General features: G+C 48.7%; 1 protein-coding gene across 2 annotated transcripts in view; it reads left to right on the top strand.

Annotated features, from left to right (window-relative positions):
- The window catches only part of ST8SIA2 (ST8 alpha-N-acetyl-neuraminide alpha-2,8-sialyltransferase 2), a gene marked incomplete at its 5' end in the record, with an annotated part of 58281 nt that extends 42202 nt beyond the window's left edge, over nucleotides 1–16079 (top strand). For both annotated transcript variants that reach the window (XM_079914944.1, XM_079914945.1), the window contains 2 exons: nucleotides 2365–2658; nucleotides 15784–16079. In XM_079914944.1, coding sequence (XP_079771070.1) covers nucleotides 2365–2658; nucleotides 15784–16069 — 580 coding nt within the window. In that variant the 3' untranslated portion in view covers nucleotides 16070–16079. The remainder of the gene's footprint in view (nucleotides 1–2364; nucleotides 2659–15783) is intronic.
- Between the last annotated feature and the right edge of the window lie 7579 nt (nucleotides 16080–23658).

Consider the following 23658-nt stretch of genomic DNA (forward strand, 5'->3'; position numbering starts at 1 on the left):
CCAGCACTGGCAGAACCGCATCTCACGTTTCTATCGGGACTCTCTTGATGCAAAGAGAGCCTTGACCCGGGCTTTGGGAAGCGGCCTTATCACAGAGCTCCCTGGACCTCAGGACGTGGGATTAGATGGTGTGCTGACTCCTGCATCCACTGTGATGCACGAGCTGCTGCAGCCCCGCAGCCACGCTTGTTTTAGTTTGTTGTCCTTTCCCAGGTTCTGTCTGTGCCTGGCGTACCCAGTGGTCCAGTCCTGTTTCTCAAAGCTCTCCAGTCGAAAAACTGGGGATGGAGGGGAGAAGGGAGAGGAGAAGGGAAGTGGCAGGTTTGTCTGATTGGAAGCCAGAGAAGGGGTGAGGGTAGTTCGGGAGGGCGTTAAAGGTATGGTCAGAGGGCAAAAGCTGACCCTGGCAGGGTCTGATCACCTCCTGGGGAGCCTGGCAGCGTTGAAGGCGGCCTTCCTGACCTGGTTTCCATATTGAGTTTTCAGTGCTCCACCCAGCCTGGCCCCAGGATTTCCAGAGGCCACAGCAGGTTCTAACCAACAGTTTTTTTGTTTTGCTTTGTTTCGGTTTTTTGACACTTGCACAGCAAGATGAGTGGTATGATGTCTGGAGTCCAGTCTCGGCTCTGCTGCCCATTTGTCACGTGACTTGGAGTGTGTCACTCCCCTTTCTGGGCCTCAGTTTCATCATCTGTAACCTGGGCGGTTGGGCTGGCGGTCTCTGAAGTCCTTCCGTTAGGCTCTAGCCCAGTGTCTCCAAACATGACCAGCATATGAATCACCTGAGTTTATCAAGATGCAGAGTCATCAGGTCTGGGGTGGGGCCCGAGACTCTGCATTTCAAATACCCTTGTGCCGATGAGTGGACCGCACTTTGAGAGGCACGGCCACAGCATGCTCTGCCTCTCCCAGGACTCACGTCCGCAACGGTCCACACGCACTTGGAAAAGAGGGACCTGAAACACCACGGCGAGAGCCACTTAGAACAATGTGTGGCTGTACTTTGACCTTTACTCTATGGTTCTCACAGATCTGCCTGTCTATGGGGCCGACTTGTGTGGTCTTTCAGGACAAAAGTCACACGGCGCCACTGTGTACAGACCCCCACTGGCTGCCAGGTGGCAACATCCCTGACATACAGACCCTTTGCTATCTCACCTTGCTTGCCTCTCTCACCCCATCTCCTCTACACAATATGCCCCCATCAGAGCCTGCCTTCCCCTAAATACCCACACTGCTTCATACCCCTAGGCCCCCGTGATACATTTATTGGGCCTGAAATGCCATAGCATGATGTTTCCTAAACTGCCTGGTTATAAGACTAAATATCAATTCCTCAGCTCACCTGCTGAATCTGGACCTCCAGGTGAGGGACCTGGGGATTCTGGTTTTTTGGTTGTTTGTTTGTTTTTTTGCGGTATGCGGACCTCTCCCACTGTTGTGGCCTCTCCCGTTGCGGAGCACAGGCTCCGGACGCGCAGGCTCAGCGGCCATGGCTCACGGGCCCAGCCGCTCCGCGGCATGTGGGATCTTCCCAGACCGGGGCACGAACCCGTGCCCCCTGCATCGGCAGGCGGACTCTCAACCACTGCACGACCAGGGAAGCCCAGGGTTCTGTATTTTTAACCACTGCCTGAGATGATTCTTCTGCTCTTGCAAGCTGGAGAAACACTCTCCTGAGGTGCCTTATCCACAGATGGGCTTCTGCTCTGCCATCCTTCCAGACTTCCCGTGATGGTCACCACCTCAGGAAGCCCACCCGATGCTCCTCCCCGTGATGATGATGATAACAGTTAACATGTACTGAGCTCTCACTGTGGTCCAGCAACGTTCTAAGTACTGGGTGTCTAGGCACTGGCTTAATCCCTGGGAGGGGATGCTGTTGTGATCTCCGTCATAGCTAAAAAAAACTGTTGTGGCTCTTCCTTAGCCAGGAGGAAGCTCTCAGAAAGCACAGAGAGGTTGATCAGGTTACCTAGAATCACACAGGTAGAAAATATCGGAGCTGAATTCTGAACCCAGGAGTGTGTCTTCAGAGCCCTCACTCTGTCACCTAATGTGACCAGGTCACACCTGCCTATAGCATGGTCAACTTGTGGGCTGAGGGCTGACTTACAGGCAGGCATTGTACAACCCCGGGGCCCAGCAAGGTTCTATGTATGTGCTAAGGGCCCAGCCAATATGTGTGTCAGGAGAAGAAAGAACAGGGATGACAGGAGGGCCTGGTGAATTCAGGAGGATGCCCTACGTCTTTGTTTGGGGATGAGAAGGATGCAAGGAGAGATCAAGGATGGATAAAGTTAAGTATAAGCAGCAGTGCCTCAGCTTCCCCAAAAGGACCATCGGTGCCTTTTTCTCCGGCAGGTGCAACCTGGCCCCGGTGCAGGAGTACGCCCGGGACGTGGGGCTCAAGACAGACCTGGTGACCATGAACCCCTCTGTCATCCAGCGGGCCTTCGAGGACTTGGTCAACGCCACGTGGCGGGAGAAGCTGCTGCAGCGGCTGCACAGCCTCAACGGCAGCATCCTGTGGATCCCCGCCTTCATGGCCAGGGGCGGCAAGGAGCGGGTCGAGTGGGTCAATGAGCTCATCCTGAAGCACCGCGTCAACGTGCGTACTGCATACCCCTCTCTGCGCCTGCTGCACGCCGTCCGCGGGTGAGCAGCCACGGGGTGCGGGGGGTGCTCGAGAGGCGGTTTTCCTTTCCCAGGTGCATTTGCAGCCCAGCTCCACCACTCACTCGTGGTCTGACCTCTGCAAGTCACCTGGCCTTTCTGAGCCTCCCTTCCTGGAGGAGTAGGCTGGCTGGCAAACGTGTGGCATGTGGCGTGCCAGTTCTGAGCAATCTGTTGCCCCCACCCAGAGAGCAGTGTGGAGAATGATCCTCGGACAGCCACTGGGTGGAGGAGGAACCACAGGGGGGCAAAAAGGAAAGCAGGAATATCTGTTGGGAAGCGGTTGCAAGAGTCCAGGTTGGGAATCACTGTGGCTTCGACTGGGACAGTGGTAGTAGATATGCAACGCTTTGGTCAGATTTGCTAGAACGTTTGGAGTAGAGGCAGCAGGATTTGCTAATGGATTCTATTTAAGGACCTCAAGGGGTGAGAGAAAGAGAGAAATCCAGGATGACTGTCAGGGTTAGAGCTGGAGCAGATGTGTGGACAGTGGCGCCATTCCCTGTGATGGGAGAGTCTGGAAGAAGTCTGTGTGTTTGGGCATGTTGAGGAAGAGAGCTCTTTCTTGGGCATATTCACTGTGAGATACCTGTTACAAATACATCTCATGACACTCCTGACTGCCAGCTTGGCCCTGCATCCAGTGGTCCATCCAACCACCTGGCAGTTCACAGTCCTGCTCTGGTGACATAAGACAATTTCTGGGGGACATTGGAATGATCTTCACTGGGGCCTTAGCCTAACTTGGTGTGACCCTAGGAAGTCCTTTGAGCCACCCAGAAAGAACTGCTGCTGTCTTCATAAAGGTGACCCCCGACCTGAGGCACCCAAGCCTGTGACCAGCACTGGTCTAATTAGGATGGGTATCAATACAGAAACCCATTGCCCTCAAGAAAGACCTAGAGAGACAGTCAATGAGAGGCAGCCACATTCGTGGCTGATGGAGAAGAGTGATATCTGTATGGACCCAGGCTCGCTAGGGCTGCATTCTTTATCCTGGAGGTGGACCTGTCAAGCCTCCCTTTGGCACTCACTTCACCCCCTCATGGAGGGGGGCTGCTGCAGCAGCCCGCATCTCATGGATTTAGGCTCCATGCCTTTAACATTGTTCCTTCCTGGAAGGAGGAAAGTCTTTATGTGGTTTGGAGGTCAGAGGATATGAGGGAAAGAGACGAAGTGCCCTTTGGTAAAGAGAAAAAAAGTCCCTTGGCTAGGGAATGGGCAACCACCTGGAAGAAACTGTGCAGCCAGAACTATTTCCAGCTATAATTGACTCACTTTCACCTGTCAAAATAGCATTAAGCACCAGTAATAAGCCCTTTAAACAAACGGGCTGTTAATCCTGAGATTGCAACATCTTCCTTTGCAGGAACTCCCGGGAGGAAATACTGCAGGAGAGATGGATGGGAAAGGGTTCTCCTTTTAGCAAGGGGAGGGAGCAGGAATGAGGGCTTCAGGGGCCTTGGGATGGATTTCTGACAATGGCCCCCTCCCTCTGTGCAGACACTGGGCCCTATAGGGTTTGGGTCCAGTAGGGCATCACTGAGAAGGTGGGCAATGTCTGTATTGAGAGGAAGGGCTTGCCTCTGTTCCCACCAGGTGGGAACTTACCTGGTGTTTACTGCAAGAGGAAGAATGAGCTGGTGAGGGATGCAGAACAAAGGCATCTGAGAAAACAACAAGGGGTCATAGGGAAGAAGGCTGAGGAGGAATCTGGCTAAGAGGCAATCTGGCCTAGCATCAGGAACATGAGCTTTGGAGGTAGGGACACCTGGGTTCACATCCCAGCTCCGTTACTCCCTTGGTTGTATAACATCCTTGACCAGGTGGCTTGTTTCCTGTGCCCTGCTTTCTCTATTTATACTGGGGAGCAATACCTACGACAGAATGTGTGTCCTGTGCCAACACAGGGGAGACAGACAATCAGTCATAACTACTGTGATCATGGCAGCTGCCACCAACCCCCAACCAAGGGATTAGACTTGTCCTGGAGACTCAAGAGGTAGAAGCAGGACCAGAGGGTGAAATCACTGGGAGGGAAGTGTATTTAGGCTCCATTTAATAAAGGAGTCTATAGAACAATGGACTAAGTCAAATTCACCTGAACTTTACCTCCAAGTTCCAATATGGGTTGTAGTTTGCAGAATAATCTTATTTCCTTATTAAAAATCTGTTGTCCAACAAACACCCCATTTATGGGGTGGGACAGGATAAACACTTTTTTATTGTGGTAAAATATACACCACATGAAATTTACCATTTTAACCATTTTCAACTATGCAGTTCAGTAGTGTTAAGTATTTTCACATTGTTGTGAAACAGACCTCCAGAACCTTTTCTTCATGCAAATCCAAAACTCTGTACTGATTAAACACAAGTCCCCTCTTCCTCATATATCCAACCCCTGGTAACCACCATTCTACTTCTGTTTCTATGATTTTGGCTACTTTAGGTGCCTCATATAAGTAAAGTAATATAGTATTTGCTTATTTGTGACTGGCTTGTTTCACTTAATGTAATGTCCTCAAGTTTCATCCATGTCGCAGCATGTGTCAGAATCTCCTTCCTTTTGAAGGCTGAATAATATACTATTGTATGTATATGCCATGATTTGTTTATCCATTCATCCATCCATGGACATCTGTGTTGCTTTTACCTCTTGACTCTTGTGAATAGTGCTGCTATGAACATGGGTCTGTGAATAGCTCTTTGAGACCCTGCTTTCAATTCTTTTGGATATCCACTCAGAAATGGAATTGCTGGATCATACCGTAGCTCTATTTTTAATTTTTTAAGGAGCCTCCATACTGTTTTCCATAGTGGCAGCACCGTTTTACAATCTACCAACAGTGTACAAGAGTTCCAGTTTCTCCACATTCATCCAACACTTGTTATTCAATTTACCCACATCCTGGCCAACACTCATTATTTTGGTTTTTTGATAGTATAGCCCACTGAAACCATTTTAAAGTGTACAATTCACTTAGACGAAATTCACTCTTGTAGAAAAACATAGGGAATCTCCTTATGACCTTGGGTTTGGCAATGGTTTCTTAAGTATGACACCAAAAACACAGGTAACAACAACAGCAACAAACAACAAAATAGATTAAAATGGACTTCATCAAAATTAAAACTCTTCGTGTGCCAAAAAGACAATATATCAAGAGAGTTAAAAAGCTACCCATAGAATAGGAGAAAATATTTGCAAATCATATTATCTAATAAGGGATTAATATCCAGAATATATAGAGACCTCCTATAACTCAACAACAACAAAAATCAAACAACCCAATTCAACAATGGCCAAAGGACTTGAATAGACATTTCTCCAAAGTAGATATACAAGTGGCCAATAAGCACATGAAAAGGTGCTCAACATCACTAATCACTAGGGAAATATAAGACAAAACAACAATGCGTTACAACTTCACACCCACTAGAATGGCTATTATCAAAACAGTGGAAAATAACACGTGTGAGGAAACTAGAATCCTTATGCTTGTTGATCAGACTGTCAAGTGGCAATTGACTTTGAGCACCCTAGTGTCTTCATCTTACAAATGAGGAACTTGATGACCAGACAAGTTGGGTGATTTGTATGAGGTCACCCAGCCAGTAAGAGTCACAACCATGAACTTAACCACATTGTCTCGCTTTAATGCAATGCACCAGATGCAGCAGAAATTCACACCCACCCAGTTCTGGATTTGGGGGTGCTATGAGCTCAGAGGGCTGGGAGCTGCTGCACTGAAGGTGTGGTGTTAGTAGACCGCAGTGGATAGCAGCGTGTCAAGACTCCACCTGCACAGCACCGTTATCGCAAGCACAGGGCAGCTTCCCCACCAAGCAGCACAAGCGGGAAGGTCAGGACACCTCAGAACAGCCTTATAAGATAGATACTATTTCCATCCCCAGTTTACTCATAAGGAAACAGGCTCAGGAATGTGAAGAGGATTGCCCAAGATCACTCAGATGGGAAGAGGGGGATTAGAATCCACACGTAGAGGCTTCAGAGTCTCTGCTTTTCCCACTGCCACCCGCCTTCCCATATCCTTGACACACAGACTGACCACTGTCTGTTGACCATTGATGCCCCAAAGACACTAATTGATTAGATTAATGTTGACTTCATGGAGATCTTTAAGAACAGGCCACCAGCACCCTGTCCTGCCAACTGTCCCCATTTTTACCAGTGACTTACTTGAAGGCATCAATTGTCTGCTTAGCAAATTCACAGGTGATGTGACTTTTGGGGAATTCCCAATATTGGGGGCCTCAGAGTTGAATCCAAATTTCTCTTGACAGGCTGAAACAACGAGCCAATCTAAGAGGAAGAAATTTCATATGAATGAATGCAAGATTCTGTACTTGGGTTCCAAACAGTTGTACAGGTAAAGAGGGATAAACAGTACCAACCATCAGCAGATGTGTGATTGCTCAAAGGGATAATGTGATCTTAGCATTACACATCCATAGCAATGGATGGATGGGTAACATCTTTGAGAGTCAGGGAGGTCAGCGATGGATTGTTGGAGAGCCACATTCCGTTTTGGGTACCAGGCTGGAGAGGGGCCACAGTGGCAAAGAAATTCAAAAGTTGAAAGGATTTGGGAAGAGAAGTCTCCAAGGAGTATGAGAGCAATCTTTCTTATTCAGCAAATACTTACAGGCACCTCAAGGGTTCCAGGCCTGTGCTGGGGGAACACAAAAATCAATAAATCAAGGCTCCTGCCCTTGAAGGGCTCGCAGATTTAGGCTGTGAGTCTCCAGGTATGCACTAGGGTCGGGAAAGGATCTAGAGTAAGTCTGGTTTCCTCTGGACACTGGGAAGAACATTCCAACAAATAAAGATCATCTGAAATGAGTATAGTTGCCTATTAGGAACGGATGAATTCTGCATTCTTGGAGATGCCCAGACAGCAAGGGATGCCCCTTACTGGGCTGTGGAGAGGGAAATATGTATTATACAGTTAGGGTGTTAGTTTGCTAGGGCTGCTGTAACAAAGTACCACAGGCTGGGTGGCCTAAAGAACAGAAATGTATTGCCCTACAGTTCTGGAGGCTAGAAATCCTTCTGGGGCCTCTGAGGGAACAATCTCTTCCAGGCCTCTCTCTTTGGCTCATAGATGGCCATCTTCATCATTCTCCCTGTCTGTCTCCAGATTTAAGGACATCAGTTATATTGGATTAGAACTCACTCTAGTAGCCTCATTTTAACTTGGTTGTCTCTGTAAAGACCCTTATCTCCAAAGGTCACATTCTGAAGTACTGGAAGTTATGACTTCAACATATGAGTTTCAAGGGGATGCAATTCAGCCTTTAACAGTTGGGCTAGATAGTACCCGCCCCCCGCCCCCCCCCACCCTGCACAGAGAGCCTTTGATTCAACACACCTGTGCTAGGAGAATCTCTACCCACCATGTACTCTCAAGATTCCTGCCATCTGTGGCAGTTATCGGTCCTGGACATTACAGGGAAGTGGGCAGCGTGAGGCAGAGACACTGAGCAGAAGGCCTGCCCTTCGACACTCACTGCCCCTGACCCAACCTGGCTTCCAAGAGCTTCTGGCTCTGCCGGCCCTCAAGGTGGCACAGTGCCCTGGCTGGCTGTCGGCAAGGGGCGTGAGCAATGGAGGGGAAGGACACCCAGGCAATTGAATTTGGCTGCAGGAAGTGGGAGGCTCTGGTCAGCAGCTGGTAGTGAATGGCTCTAATTCAGTTACCACAATGGGGAAGGCTGGGACCTACAGAGAGGGCTGCCCTCGGGCAGGAAAGCAGCTCGCTGGCTGGCCTATGTAGCCAGCCGCCCAGCCCAGAAGCCTAGGGCACAGAAGGCCGGTGAATTCATGCTTAATTAGGCATCAGGAGTGCTGAGCCTAGGCCCTCGGAAGGCACTGATCCAGCGGGCACCACTGCCAGGGCTGGAGCAGCGGCTCGGCAAAGTAGGCCTTGCTGCCTGTCAGAGGGGAGCAGAACCTGAGGCCGGAGGGCAGGTCCAGGGTGAGAGAGGAAGCAGGGTGCAGGGAGGCAGGGGAGAGACCAGCTAAGTCTGGAGGGGGTCCCTCCCAGACATGCCTATCAGAGTCCACAGAGCATGTCTCCAGGGCTGGTCACAGGAGTTGAGGCCCAGTCTCCTGCAGTGGACACGGAGTGTGGAAGTGCATTGCATGGTGGTGTTACCTACAGAAAGGGAGGAAGGTCTGGGGTGTTAAAGCACAGATGGCATTGGTCATTTTTAATGGATTTTTTTTTTAAATAGCAATGGACATAGTCAAAAGAAAAAGCCAAATAGTATGGAAGGATTTCAAGTGAAAAGTGAGCCTCCTCCACAGAAGCAGCCTATTAAACTGGTTTTTCTATGTGTATCTTTCCAGAAATATCCCCTTTCACACCTAAGGGAGCATGTTTTAAGTACTGCACTTTGCCAAATTCCGGAAATTATTCCATATCGACATGCAACACCTCATTCTCCTTCACAGCTGCCTTACACTCCACCGTGTCTGGACCACAATTTCCGTTAGCAGAAGGCATCAGTGGGCATCGCAAGCTTTTCCAGTCTTCTGCTGGTATGATCAGTATTACAGCAATTGTCCTGGACTGGCATCTACACACATATGTATATATGTAGTCTTGCTTTTTAGATGTGCCATTGCTAAAAAAGAGAGATGGATATATGCTGTACGCATTGTTAGTTTTCATGGAGATTGCCAAATTGCCCACCACAGAGGTATGTACCAATTTACACTCCCACCTATGATTATTGAAAATACCTGTTTTCCCATAACCTCCCCAACATGATGTGTTATCAACAACTATTATCTCTGCCAATCCGGTGAAAAATGGCATCTCGTTGTATGAAATTGAATTTTCCTTTAATTATGAATGAGGTTAAATATAACTTTTTTTTCTACTTGTAGTGGCCTCCGTTTAGATTCCAGAATCTAGCCAGAAGGTTTAAACCCCCAAGAAATGGTCTTGCTGGGTCCCTGCAGGGCCTCTAGCGACAGAAGCGATACCTGTGCGGGAGCTGCGGTCTCTAGACTCCCTGGGGCCACCCCCACGTGTAGCAGGAGGAACGCCTTAAGTAACCGGCATCATGGTTTTTCCTTCTTTCTTTTGGCAACATACCGTCTAGGATGCTGTTAGCCCACGTTTCACATGTGAGAACCCAGTGGCTGCCTAGAAGGGTTTAGGGTAAGGCCAGGCTCCTTCCACCTCTCCTGCCAGTGCCCCCGAAGGGAGACATTAACCCCTACTTGCTAATCTTTACTCACTGCTTCATTAAACAGAGATCTGTGAAGCACCCACTCTATGGGTGAGCTATGCTCGGATCTGGGGTTACGTGGAAGCAAAAAGTCAACCCACTCGCTCATAGAAGTTTAAATTGCAGGGGAGGAGGAAGACAAGTAAACAAATGATTACAGCATAGCATGATCAGCGCTAGGATAGGAAAAGAACAGCATACAGTACACAAAACCATCCAGGCAGGTCCTAGAAGGCTTCCTTCAGGGAAGCTGAGAAGGAGTTGCCAGCCAGTAGCAGTAGGAGGTGGTGGTGTCCTGGAAGAAACCAGAAGTTCCTGGTGGCGGTGTGGCTGTGCATGCCAGGTGGTGGGAGGGATTTCAGGCCCAAATCTCAAGGGCTTCACAAGTTGGGCTGAGGCTGCTGGATGTTACCCTGTGGACCCCAGGAGTCATGGGGGAGCTTTTGGTGGCATGGTAATACTTGAGGCTAGCCTGGCTTACTTGAATGAGAGCACTGGCTTGGGTAAGCATGGAGGCCTGGGGACCAGGAATCAGCCTCAAGCATCCCCAGGGCTTAACCAGCTCTGCACACCAGCCCCAAATTCTGAAACAAGCCCCCCGATCTCCAGTTCCACAAAGCTGGGAAGCTACATCCCGAGATGCCCCCCAAGACACCAGAGCTCTAAGGTGCTCCCAAGGAAAGACAGCAATGGGCTTTGAGGCTCCTGGACCAGAGACCGGGCTGGTGATGTAGATGACGAGAGAACAGGAGTCTGAGAGCCCTGTTTCTGGCTTTGCTGATGATCCTGTGCAAAGCATCACCAAGTATCCCTCGATGACCACCTGTGAGGCATTCCTGTTCCTTAAGGATGATATGAGCTATAACCCACAAAGTGCTTTCAGCTTCTTAGAGAAAGCCCCTTTGGTCACTTTTTCCAACCGTGGCAGCCACCATGCTTGCCACATACCAAGCACAGGAATCCAGGGAGAAGGACAAGTGTGCTTTGGTGATGATTTTGGCAATCTTCATTTATTGCCGTCCATGCTCATAAAATATGCCACTTAATTGTCTTGGCAATTGGGGTAACAAATTTGAAAAATAATTACTGCCTTTTTGGAGATTACTTTGCCTTCTAATTAAAGCCTCCAGACTGCGATATTAAAGGGGCATTGTCAATACAGCATCCTGGATGCACCCAGCTAACCTCGTTTAGGAAGGCAAAATTAATTAGTTTGTGTTTTAACACCCAGCTGTTATCTCAAGGAAAGAAATCATCTACAAGTCGGCCATGCACACAGTCTCTAAATTGGCCAGGGCGACTGAGGAGCGATAAAGGAAATGGAGAGTGATTTGTTCCCGCATAACTGTCAGCTTCTAGAACAAGCTGCTCATTAAACGGCGTCCCCGTGTCCCTGTCAGACCTCACTCAGGAGCTCTTGTTTACCCACAGAGGCAGAATCGGAAACGAGAGGGTCCCTCCCTGCCACTGAGCTCTCAATTCATTCCGGAGCCTCTTTTGCTGTTAACACCTTTCCCAGTGAGCAATTCTGGGCAGCAGATCTGAGAGGCTGGGTGTTTCTATTCCTGTCTTAGCTGGCCAGAGTCACAAAGCTGCATGCACTGCTAGCTTCCCCCCTCTCCTTTTCTACTTCTTCCCATTTTTCAATTCCATTTAAGTCCGAAGTTGCCGAGCGCCATGGAAGCAGGATAATCAATTCTAGTTTATGTTACGGTAACGATCCCTGAAACCCTTGTGATTTAGCACAACAGAAGTTTATTTCTCATACTCGCAAAGTGCGATGTAGGTTGGTTGGAGCTGTCTTCCAACCAGTGATTCTAGGATTTAGGCTTCTTTCATCTTAGGCTGACATCATCTTTCCAGGAGGCACTGAGGTTCTCCAAGGCAGGAGTAAGCTCTTGGGGAACAGTTGGTCCAGCAGGGACCATTTCCTATTGCAGTCTATGGGCCAGAACTGGTCATGGGACCCCAGCTCATTTACAAGGGATGCTGAGAGATATAGGCAAGCCCATGGAGGATTGGTTGAGTGATGCTGTCTCTGCCATAGTGCCTTGGCTGCACCACACACTGAGCCAGGTGCCTCTGATGACCCCACAAAGGAGTGTAAGGCATGGCCTCTGCCCTTGGGGAGATCACAGTACAGTTTCAAGTGGGAGTCCAACCCATACAGTAATGAAGGATCAGCTCGGGTTGATACGCACGATAGCATCCATGGAAACAAAACTCATAATAATAAGGGGGGAATGACTAATTCAGTTTGAGCTGAGAGTGGAACAAAGGGAGCATTTCCAGGAAGACGTGATTCACGTGCTCAGTTTGAGGGGAAAAAAAAAAAAGAGAGTTCACCAAGAGGACATGTAGGGGAGAGGCACATCTACGGGGAGGGCACTGCACTTGTCTGGGTAAACTCAGACCCACCTATGAGCTGCTTGGACGTTTCCCCACTGATTCAATTCTTCCCTGCCTCTCTCTGGGCAGAGCATCAATGGCTTGAAAAGAAATTTATTTCTGAAAGCCTTACCCTGCTAAGCCCTTACAATCAGAAAATAAACAAACCGCAAATCCCTAATCTGTCATGTGGCCGTTGTTAGGACTTGAATTTCTCAGGGAGTGAACGGTCTTTGAGATGCTCTCATAAGGGGACACAGCCCGTGGCTCATGTGTCCCTGGATAGTGTCAACAGCAGCTGCAGCCAGCTCATCCCCAAGCCCGGCAACGCCCCCACCCCCCAGAATCACTATGGAGTGAAAAAGCCCAAGAACCAGGAGTGGGGAGGCTGCATTTTATCCAAGCTCTATCTGACCAGCTGTGTGAGAGGTTTGTCTCTTCTCAGGCAAGTCACCCTGGAGTCTCACTTTTTCCTCTGTAAATTGAAAGAAGAGGACAAGTTCAATCCAGGAGAACCGTGGATTACCCATAGATATGGTCTGTTAACTCACTCAATAGGGACTCACCGGATTTAAAAAAAAATTTTTTTAAGTAGTTGCCAACATTTAAAAATTTGGAGAATTTGTGTTAAAATCCAGATTTCTGATACCTTCGAAAAAATCAGAAAATTTGACATGACCATACAAGACAACAATAAAACCAGCTACCCCTTTAGATGCCACAGTCCCCCCCACTCCCTATTGCCTTGGCAACACAGAGGCCAGTGTCAGTTTTCCTTACACACATGTCCCAACTCCCAGCTCGCTCAGCTATATCCCCTGCCAGACCGCTGAGCTAGATGAGTTCTCCAGGCCCAACTGTCTTTAAAACTCGATGACTATCCCTTATGCTTACTTTTTTCCCCTCTTTTCTCTAAATAAGTCTCGTTCTCAAGTTCTTCTGGCAGAACCACCTACCAGGTAGAGCAGGGCTTCTTAGCCTTGGCTGCACATTTGAATTACTGGGGGAGGTTTTAAAAATCCCAGCGTCCAGGCTGCACCTGGATGTGGGACCCAGGATGGGTCCTCTTAAAGCTCCAGGCAGGGGCAGCCTAGGTTGAGAACCATTAAGTTAAAGCTGAAAGTGCAATGGAGTAGCTCAAGAGGGGGTGAGCTCCCCATTATTAGATGTAGTTAAGCCGAGGTGTCAGCTGCTGCTCTTCTGAATTCTTCTCCTCCGTGCACTCTTCCTGCCCTCAACCCCCAGGGTCCTCCCAAGCTCAGCTCAGCCCCACTGAGCATATAGAGTATTGAGGTAGTCTAAGGAAGGGCTCCCTATCTAATAAGCCCCAGTCTCAGCTTCAAGCAGCCCCCTGAGCCAGCACCATGCCTCCTACATATCAGCTGGGATGAAACTTCTCAACCATGCAGGACAGAAATGATGAAGTTCTGTGGTATGTCCGCCAACTCTTTTCCTATTATTTTTTGTATTGTGTTTGCAGTTACTAGAGCCATTCTTCGGTCCTCTGCCTCTGCCTCTCTGTCTGATTCCAGGTTGGAAAATTCAGCTGCAGGGAAGTTTCTTGGCTCAGACAAGATGAAAAAGGAGAGGGTACAAAGAAAGGGGCCTTCAACTGACAGGCTTATGAAACAACAGCCGTTGTGAAAGGGGGCCGCCTGCAGAGCCCAGAAGAATCATGTTCACTCTGATTCCGGCCGCTGGGGACCACAGACTCCATCATCAATGTTAGGGGGGAAATTCAGACCACCCTGGCCTGACAGACAGGATGGGGTGGGAGGGAGCCTTGAAATAAGTTTTATTATATCCAATAGTATATGATTTACTGAAATTATATGGGTTATTAGGAATCTATAACCTTGTCTGATACAAAGGCTAATGCCTCCCCCAAAAGCTAAAGGATTTAAGCTTGAGTCTCTGAAATGTTTGGGGGTCCCTATTTTGGAGCTGCAGAAGGAACCTCTTGCAAAAGGGTGTACTTGGGCTTCTAGAGAAGCTGCCCCCAAACTTTGAGCTAGAAGCACTGTTAATAATGTAAAACAGTTGTAACTTTCAGCAACATGTAAGCGTTCTGTGCAGCGTCGTTTTACCTTTGGCATGAATTTCACTGACACGTGTGACTTTATAGTCTTGGGCATCACTATGCCTAGGCGCCACGGGGAACGTCGTTGGCCTGTGCTTCCGATGGGGGGTGGGTGTTTCTCACAGTGGCAAATGGGAGCTCGTGGGATGGGGGCCCACAGAGTGTGTTTGAGTACAGAAAACCACGGACACTGTCTGGTGGAGACACAGTAGTAAGGACTTTGTGATAGGGAAGTACGGCTTTCCACCAAGGCATACGCATTACATCTAAAAGGATTCAGCATTGGGTAAGTGGAAGGTTTTACTAGAAATAAAGAGGTTGGACCACACATTCCAGTGGGTTCTAAATCCAAGCAGGAGAAAAACCATGATGGAAAACAAAAATGATGGCAAAGAGAGTGTCTATTTTCCCAGTTCTGAAGACACTTTTGGATTGTGGCGGAACTTGGAGGCTGTCTTGGCAATCCCTTGGTCTGTGCCCCATCGTTGCATAAATGTGAAAAAGTGGGTCCAGCAGGGAGAAGCAACTTGCTCAAAGGCACACCGGTAGTTGTAGACAGAACTGTCACTGAAACCACCTCTCAACCTCTGTTGCTTAGCCTGTGAAATGAAGATGGTTTCTTCCTCACTTCTTTCTCGATTAAGGTAAACCAAGGCCCTCTATGTACAAAGGTAGCTCAGCACCTCACTCAACACAGGAAGCCCTTAGCCTAAAGCTCTGCTCTCCCCGCCCTGCCCCCTCCCCGTGTTTCCTCTCATACTTCCGACAGAATCCTTTGCAGAACCCAGCCTCACAGGGAAGGCCACTGTTTGCTGCTCCCTCTGCCCTCCAGGGAAGCCACGTATGCTCAGAGATGGGCAGCCTGCATCAGAGGCAGAAGGGGGCGGGGTGTGGGGCCTGTGGGCAGGGATGGGAAAGAAATCTGATGATGCTTAGGAGGTAAGGAGGTCAACCCCTGCCAAAGTCAGGTGTGGCAATAGGCAGTGGGCACCATGCAAGAGGCGGCCCTGTATCAGGGTCGGCAAACTATGGGGCAGCCACACCCATGTGTGTTGTCCGTGGCGCTCTCGGGCTACAGTGGCAGAGGCCAGGAGTATGGCCGCAAAGCCAGCCATTGTTGCCACCTGGCCCTTTACAGAAAAAGTTTGCAGCCCCTGCTTTAGGTTTCAACCAGCCTGAGCTCAAGTCAAGGTCCTGCCCTTTCTACCCAGGTGAACCTGGGCAAGCCCCTTTCATCTCTGAACCTCATGTCCTCAGCAGGCGGCAGGCTGTGGCCCAGGACAAAATCTTCCCCTTCCTGGAAAGGATAATTCGCAAACTCAGGTTTCTTTTTTGTTTCTTTGTCTCACTTTCTTTTTTTTTTTTCCCCCCAGATACTGGCTGACTAACAAAGTTCACATCAAAAGACCCACCACGGGCCTCTTGATGTACACCCTGGCCACGCGTTTCTGCAACCAGATCTACCTCTATGGCTTCTGGCCCTTTCCGCTAGATCAGAACCAGAACCCCGTCAAGTACCACTATTACGACAGCCTCAAGTACGGCTACACTTCCCAGGCCGGTCCCCATACCATGCCCTTGGAGTTCAAGGCCCTGAAGAACCTGCACGAGCAGGGGGCTTTGAAACTGACTGTCGGCCAGTGCGACGGGGCCACGTAAGGTGAGCGCCCCGTGGGACTCAGTGGCTCACATTTCCTGCCAGCTACACCACAGGCAGATGGGAGTCGGGGTGGCACAAACTCTAGAACAAGCAGGCTAGTGGTTTTCTTTGTTCAAGTGTAAAACAGTGACCAGAATATATATATCTATACCTGCATATATATATTGACCTGAGTATTTATAACTGTGTGGTGTTCATCTAGCATTAGGCAGATAAGCCACAGGAAGAAGGTGTGGAGAACCCACCTGGATCAGATTGAGACTCAGAGCATCTTTGGGGGCAGAAGGACTTGACGGGAAGAGATGTCAGTCCCATGACTGGATGACACACTGCCTCCCAAGTTGGAGGGGTCTTTGGGCTCACGGATGTTTGGAGAACCACTTGTTGGCCGCTGCCCCGAGCCTCTGAGAAATGTGGATTCTGGGTGAGCCAAGACCAGAGGGGACAACTTGACCCAAGTCTAAAATGGTGCTGTTCCCAGGAAGAGGGAGGTTGGAACATTCAGCCCAGCCAAGGAGCACAAGGTCACCAAAAGGAGCAGAGGCCACGTCAGAGCTGAGGACTCGGTTCCATGAACTTAGAGTTGAACTGCCCACAGGACGAACCACAGTTGACCCACCTGTCCCAGACCAGCCTCCATAGCTCTGGAGAGAAGGCTGGAGAAGACAGTGGACAGGTCCTATTCTGGCTTTGCAAGAACCCCCAAGAACCTGGGACCGAGCAGGCAGATGACACTAAATTGCTAGGGTGTTCCAAATCGTGTTTTCGAAAAATCGCAGCTTCCTACTAAGAGTCAGCCCTCCAGCCCCGAATAAGGCAAAAGAGTGTCCAAAGTGTGGTGGTTGTTCTTTAAAGCCACTTGAGTTGTCAAGGAGGAAGGGACCCTGGGCTTTCATCCTCAGGGTTAGCCTCCTTCCTGCTCTGTTAGAATGTCACAGGAAGGACTGTTCTCTTCCCTTCTGCCTCCAGGGAAGCCGCCGCAAAAGCTTGAAAGGGCACCGCAAAGATAAATGTCATCCCTTTAAAATATAGGTGATTGCCTTCCCGGGTGCCTCGGGAGCCCCAGAGTGTGAGGCCCCAGAGTGTGGAAGAATGTGAAGCATCGAGCTCCATTTCTCTACAGCCACTGTGTTTGCTTTCTGCATCCTGCACTCCGGAGGGGGTGGGGGGGTGTCTCTGCAGCCAGACTGCTGTGTCAATGTCACTTTCTTGTCACTTTCTTACCCTGATCGTCACACTTGCCAGCACTGAGCTCCAACCCTGAGGTTTTCAGCTCTGTGGGGAGAGGTTGCAATGTCCATCCCCACCTCCTTCTTTTCACAGAGGCAGTGATTTTAGAATTTGGCAAAATCCTTTTCCCCCCTATTAAGATTAAGAGTTAAGACTTTTTTGCAAAACCCAAAGGCAAATGTAGAATCCAAATACTGGACATACTCTCCCCAGGGAAACCTGGGCTTGATGCCGATAATTTAGGGGCTGGAATGACACGTCACATGTAGACAAGCATTAGCCAGCTTGATTTGATAGATTCATTCCCTTGCCTGATAAATAACGGTGTTTTCAAATATATTTGAAAGATAAGTCAAAAAACATTATATTGAAGGTGAAGGGGGTTAAGAACAGGGATCAAGATCCGCTCCCAAGCATATGAGACGACATAATTAATCAATGGCAATTCAAGCAGGACATTTGCTCTAAATTAATGCCTGACGGGAAGCCAGTGGAGACAGTGGAAGGATGCTCAGAACCTATTAACCCTGCATGCAGACGCTCCAGCTCCAGACCGAGATCACGATACGATGTCTCTGTGTTTCTTCCCTTGTTCTTCTTGTTGACGCTTGAAGTCTGAGGTTTGGGATTTGCATTAGAAAATTAATATTTAAAAAAGCAGCAGCCCTAACAGACTCTATGGGGACAGAGTGGTTTGGACTTCTCACAAGAAGTGGAAATAATTAGTATCACATTTTACACTTCTCCAGGGCCTTTCTTCTTGAGCCTCTCAGAGACCTTGGAAGACATTTCATTGTTGAAGCTCGCAGTGCCCTGGGGAACAGGCAAAATTGCCAGTGGGGCCTCAGTGGGTTAGCTAAGGCCTTGGGTTCCAGAAGTTTCCAGTGGTGAGTGCAGAGAGGAACTCGATGTCAGGTCTTGGAGTTGGCCCTACACTCCACATACCTGCCAGTGCCCACCTGCAGGGGAGTAAAGGGGCCAGAGCTCTTTGGAAAACACGGTTTTCTTTCTGTCTCTTCTCAGTCTTGGGTCCTTAAACTGAAATTGATGGAGTGGAAAGGGAAGGAACTCTTAAAACCTGCCTCCGGATTCTCTCCAGAGAGGGCTGGGGACCCAGGGCAATCCGCACATCACCATTCCCAACCCGCAGGTCCTGTACTGCCAAAACACTTTGGCCCTGTGATGGCGTGAGTTCCAGAGACCTCGGCTTCCTTTCCCCCCTTGCCCTCTCCATCTGGGCACCATGATCAGGAGGCAGCCTGTCCTTTTCTCCTATTTAGAGCTCAATTTGCCCGAGGTTCCACTGTAGCCTCTGACGCAGCCCAGCTAGTCTGGGGCAGCCCCACGGAGTCCCGGCCTGTACCTGGTACCCGGTACCCTGATCTGCTGCCTTGTAATAACAGTGGCCACAGGCCTCCGGGAGCAGGTGCTCCGTCAGCCAACCTCCTTTTGACCATCAGTCAATCCCCAGTCACCCCATCATCACCCACCCTGAAGCCCCTCAGATCTTCTCCATTTGCCTCAAACCCCCAAATGACCCCTACCGTCAGCCTCCTCCTTCGGTGAAGAGGTGGAATCACCTGAAATGCAGTCTCTCCTCAAAATCTCTTGATCTCTCCCCTCCCCTTTCACTTCCTTCCTCCCACTTCTGGGGAAACGACATTCATCCTCTCACCGGTCCTCAGCCACCCTGCTGCCTCTGTCCTCTCTTTCCACCAACGGGCACTCATTCCCCCCATCCTGGCTGCTGTGGCTCGTCCCTTCACCACCAGACCTGGGGGTGGGGGGCTTTCTGGTGCTGGCACCGCCTTTCCTCTCGACCCCCTCGTGGCCCCCATGCTCCTGGGACCAGAGACTCAGCTGCCACGTCAAAAGCCCTTTCTCATCACCAAGCTTTTTGCACTGCTTCGCCCTACACTGACGCCTCCTGGGCGTTCCCTGTCCCCTTGGTGCCCAGGAAGCCGCGTTCTCGTGACTCTTCTCCTTTGCCGATGCCCCTTTGTTGTTTATTTATGTATTTATTTATTTATGTATTTATGATTTATTTATTGACACCCTTACCTTCATCTAAAAAGTAGCTGAGGTAGATCCGACCATGATTTCCCTCTCTCCTTCTTACCCCACACTGAGATCTTCCCCACCTTGGTGTCCTCTCCTCGGCCCCCTTTCGTCACATCCCTGCACACTCATCAGCAACCTCCCGCCTTCCTTCGGAGGCATCCGACACTTCCTGCAGCCTAGCGCCTCCCCTGAGCTCCAGGCTCGATTGCACACGGCTCGTTGGCCATTCACCCCATCGGCTCCGGCAGCGCCAGAAACTCAACATCTCTGAAGCCAAGTGTATCATCTCTGCCTCCCCTTCCTCTACAGTCTCTCCTTTTACTGTTCGAAGACCCATGATCCTCTCAACCACCCAATTCTGAGACCCTAAAGTCATCTTCATGTCTTCTCCATGCATTCCCTTGCTGCTCTTGCACTATCCTTGTCTTCTGGTCTCTCAATTTCAGCAGCAGTCTCCTCTCCCAGATTTCCTCTGGGCACACTTTCATGTTCTCCAGTCCATCCTAGACATTCATAGAGTTTTTTTTTTTTTTTATCTCCAGCCATTCACAACTTTTAAAATAATGTGCAAGTCTTCATCCTGACATTACAGACCATCCAGTACAGCCCCATCCTTCCTTTACACCTTGTACCAGTCCATCTAGAGTAGCCGTCATTCCTGGAAGGGGTGCCCGGTTTTCCTGTCTCTGTGCCTTTGGTCTTGCTGTTCTCATCCCCTGAAACACTCTCTCCTGGTTCTTTCAAGGCCCATGCAGAAACCACATCTTTCATGAAGCCCCCTCCCGATCTACCAACCACTGGGATCTCTCCCTCCGCTGAACCACCGTAGCACTTTATTTGTACCTTTCTCATGGCACTTACCATATTCTGCCTTGTATTATAGTTATTGTGCACTTGTCTTATGACCGTTCTTAGACTGTAAGCTCGCCAAGGGCAGGGACTGTGTTGTATTCATCCATGTCCATCACAGCACCAGGGGTGGTGCATAGCACACAGCAATTGCTCAATAAATGTTTGTTGGATTAAATCCTCAATGCCTATCAAGGGTTGTATAATTAAGAAAGTCATTTTGTGTCTTATAGTGTCACAGGAACTTCCAAAGAATCATGTGAGTTAGGAAGATGCAGAAATCATTATCCCCATTGTATAAGTCATAAGACTGAGGCAAAAAACACATGAAGCCACATAGCTCACCAAAAGAATTTGCATCCAGGTCTTCTGGTCCCCACTCCAGGGCTTTTTCTGTTCATCCTTGCAGTTGAGTCACTGTAAATTGAAAACTGCCACGGGTCTGGGCATCAACTTCACAGAGTCGGGCAAACCTTACTGTGAAGCCCCGCTCATGAGCCCATCAACACAGGCAAAATCTCGCTCTTTTTTGGAGAGAACAAAAGCCATTCAGGTTTTACCAGGCCCAGGGGGTGGAGCTGTGGGACCTCATAAATCATTCCCACTGCTGTTGTCACAAGGTAGAAACCATCCGTCCAGATGGCAAAGAGACTACCAGCTCCAAGGGGCTGCTTTTGATAAATCTCTTCATGCCTAATTAAGGCTCCCCTTCCAGAATGAATGGAACAGGAACAGGAATGAATGATGCCAGTCAGATGGGACTCCAGACATGCATGCTACCTCATGAATGCCCTTAATAGCATCCCCAATGACACTGACAGTCTGCCCCAGCCTGCCTGTCTCTCACCAGCACTGCCAGATGTCATCATCTTTTCCCATCTTTATCTCCATCCTTTCGTTTTCTCCTCTCCAGGGCTCTTTGCCTTGGCACCCACCAAAATCAGGGTGAACCTTGGAGAACCAAGTTATAGCTCTTCCTGGGGACCGGAGCCCTGGCCTGGGGCAATGTAGTGAAGTGGCAGGAGGGGAGGAGAGAGGGGGGCACTCTATGCCATAGAACAAGGAGCTGTTCTGGTGGTGGGCCATCCATAGCAATGAGAGGTTTCCATGGTTACTGTCTAGAAGCAATGTTTTTGTCACCTTTGGGCTTCATGATGAGGGTAGGAGTTTCATTTCCATCCTTAGTGGTCCAGGTGGTGGGACCAGTTTCCACATACAGTGCATTGAGCTCTCCAACCCCAGGTCATCCCATGTGTTTAGAATCACCCCAGTTGGCTGTAGCCAAAGCCCAACAGAGCCACCCAGCAAGGACACTGAAGGTCCTTTGTGGCCTCTCTCCGTCTTCCTTGCCACTTCCTCAACCATCCCACCTCCCCCTAGAACTTGGGGTGGGAAATGGGATTCCCAAGGGGTTCCAAGACGTGTGTCAAGAAAACCCCAAATACTCCAGCCATGACAACATGTTCAAGTATTAAAGAGGTTTCCCTAAAACTGATCTAGCACTAGCTGTCAGCAGTCAGTCCCTGGGGAAGTAATAGAATATTACTGCCTGGCTGACAACCAGGCAGTGGGGAGATGGCCCCGTGGCCCACGTGGACCCTACAGAGCAGGCCCGGCCAACAAGGACTGCAGACTCCAGGGCGGAACATTGAGGTAAGTCAAGGTGAGGCTGGCGCCGCAAAACACCCCTTTGATTTATTTCAAAGTGCCTTCATTTTCTAGAACAAGTCTGTCACGGTAGAGTTACAGGACAGTGTCTGTGATGGGATGTTGGCTGTTGCAAAGAAGACCACTTTGGGGTGAGCTGCTTTGCTCAAGGAAAGCCAGGATTGAACTTTCCCATCCCCACGGCCAGAGTTGCAGTGAATGTAACTCAATGTATAGTAAGTCCCCTACGTATGAATGAGTTCCATTCTGAGAGCACATTCATAAGTCCACTTTGTTTGTAAGTCCAACAAAGTTAGCCTAGGTACCCAACGAACACAATCGGCTATGTACCACTGCTTTTACGCTTGCTTCCAGACATCCTGAGTTTGAAATAACGGTACCCGTACTACTGTACTCTATACAGTACTGTAAAGTATCGGGTTGGCCAAAAAGTGCCTTCGGTTTTTAAGTAAAAATAAAAGACATATTTTTCATTTTCTCCAAGAACTTTATTGAACAACCTATTCACCCTTTTATTCCACTACTTTCTGCTATTTTTCAGGCAACTTCATAATTCCACCTTCCCAAAACTTTTTGAGCAAAGAATGGTTCCAGGTGCCTTTTACAGTCTTCCAGGGAATTGAAATTTTTTTCCATTAAGAGAATTATGTAAAGACCGAAATACATGGAAATCCGAAGGTGCAATGTCTGTTGAATATGGTGGATGAATCAGAACTTCCCAGCCAAGCTGTAACAGTTTTTGTCTGGTCATCAAAGAAACAGGCAGTCTTGCATTATCCTGATGGAACATTATGTGTTTTCTGTTGACTAATTCTGGACTCTTTTCGTCGAGTGCTGCTTTCAGTTGGTCTAATTGGGAGAAGTACTTGTTGGAATTAATTGTTTGGTTTTCCAGAAGGAGCTCATAATAGAGGACTCCCTTCCAATTCCACCATATACACATCACCTTCTTTGGATGAAGACCGGCCTTTGGTGTGGTTGGTGATGGTTAATTTCCTTTGCCCCACGATTTCTTCCATTCCACATTGTTGTACAGTATCCACTTTTCATCACCCATCACAATTTGTTTTAAAAATGGAATGTTTTCATTACATTTAAGTAGAGAATCGCATGTGGAAATATGGTCCAGAAGGTTTTTTTCGCTTAATTTATGTGGAACCCAAACATCAAAGCGATGAACATAACCAAGCTGGTACAAATGCTTTTCAACACTTGATTTGGATATTTTGAGTATGTTGGCTATCTCCCACATGGTATAACATTGATTGTTTTCAATTAGTGTCTCAATAACTATCAACTTCAGCTGGTCTATCCAACCGTGGAGCATCATCCAGCAAGGAGAACTCTCCAGCATGAAACCTCGAAAGCCACTTTTGACACGACCATTCGATCAGTCACAGCACCTTCTCCATACACTACACAAATCTTTTTGTGTGTGTGTGTGTGTTTTGGTTGTGTTTTTACCTTTCTCGAAATAATAAAGAATAGTATGCCAAAAATGTTGCTTTTTTTCCTTCCATCTTCAATATTAAAATGGCTACACAAAAATTCACCAAGTTTGATAAGTCTTTTTTTAAATGCACGCTGATATGACAGCTGTCACATACAATCTAACAAAATCGTTTCGAATGAAGTTAAAGACAACTAAGTGCTATTAGAGCCAGCTGATGGAAAAAAACGAATGAACATATTGGCCAACCCAACACACAAAAGTACAACTACTTGCAGAGGATGCACACACGTGACAATGTACACCAGACATGTGAACTAACGTAATTGG

The sequence above is a fragment of the Stenella coeruleoalba genome, assembly GCF_951394435.1.
Source record: "Stenella coeruleoalba genome assembly, chromosome: 2".
Classification (NCBI taxonomy): Eukaryota; Metazoa; Chordata; class Mammalia; order Artiodactyla; family Delphinidae; genus Stenella; species Stenella coeruleoalba.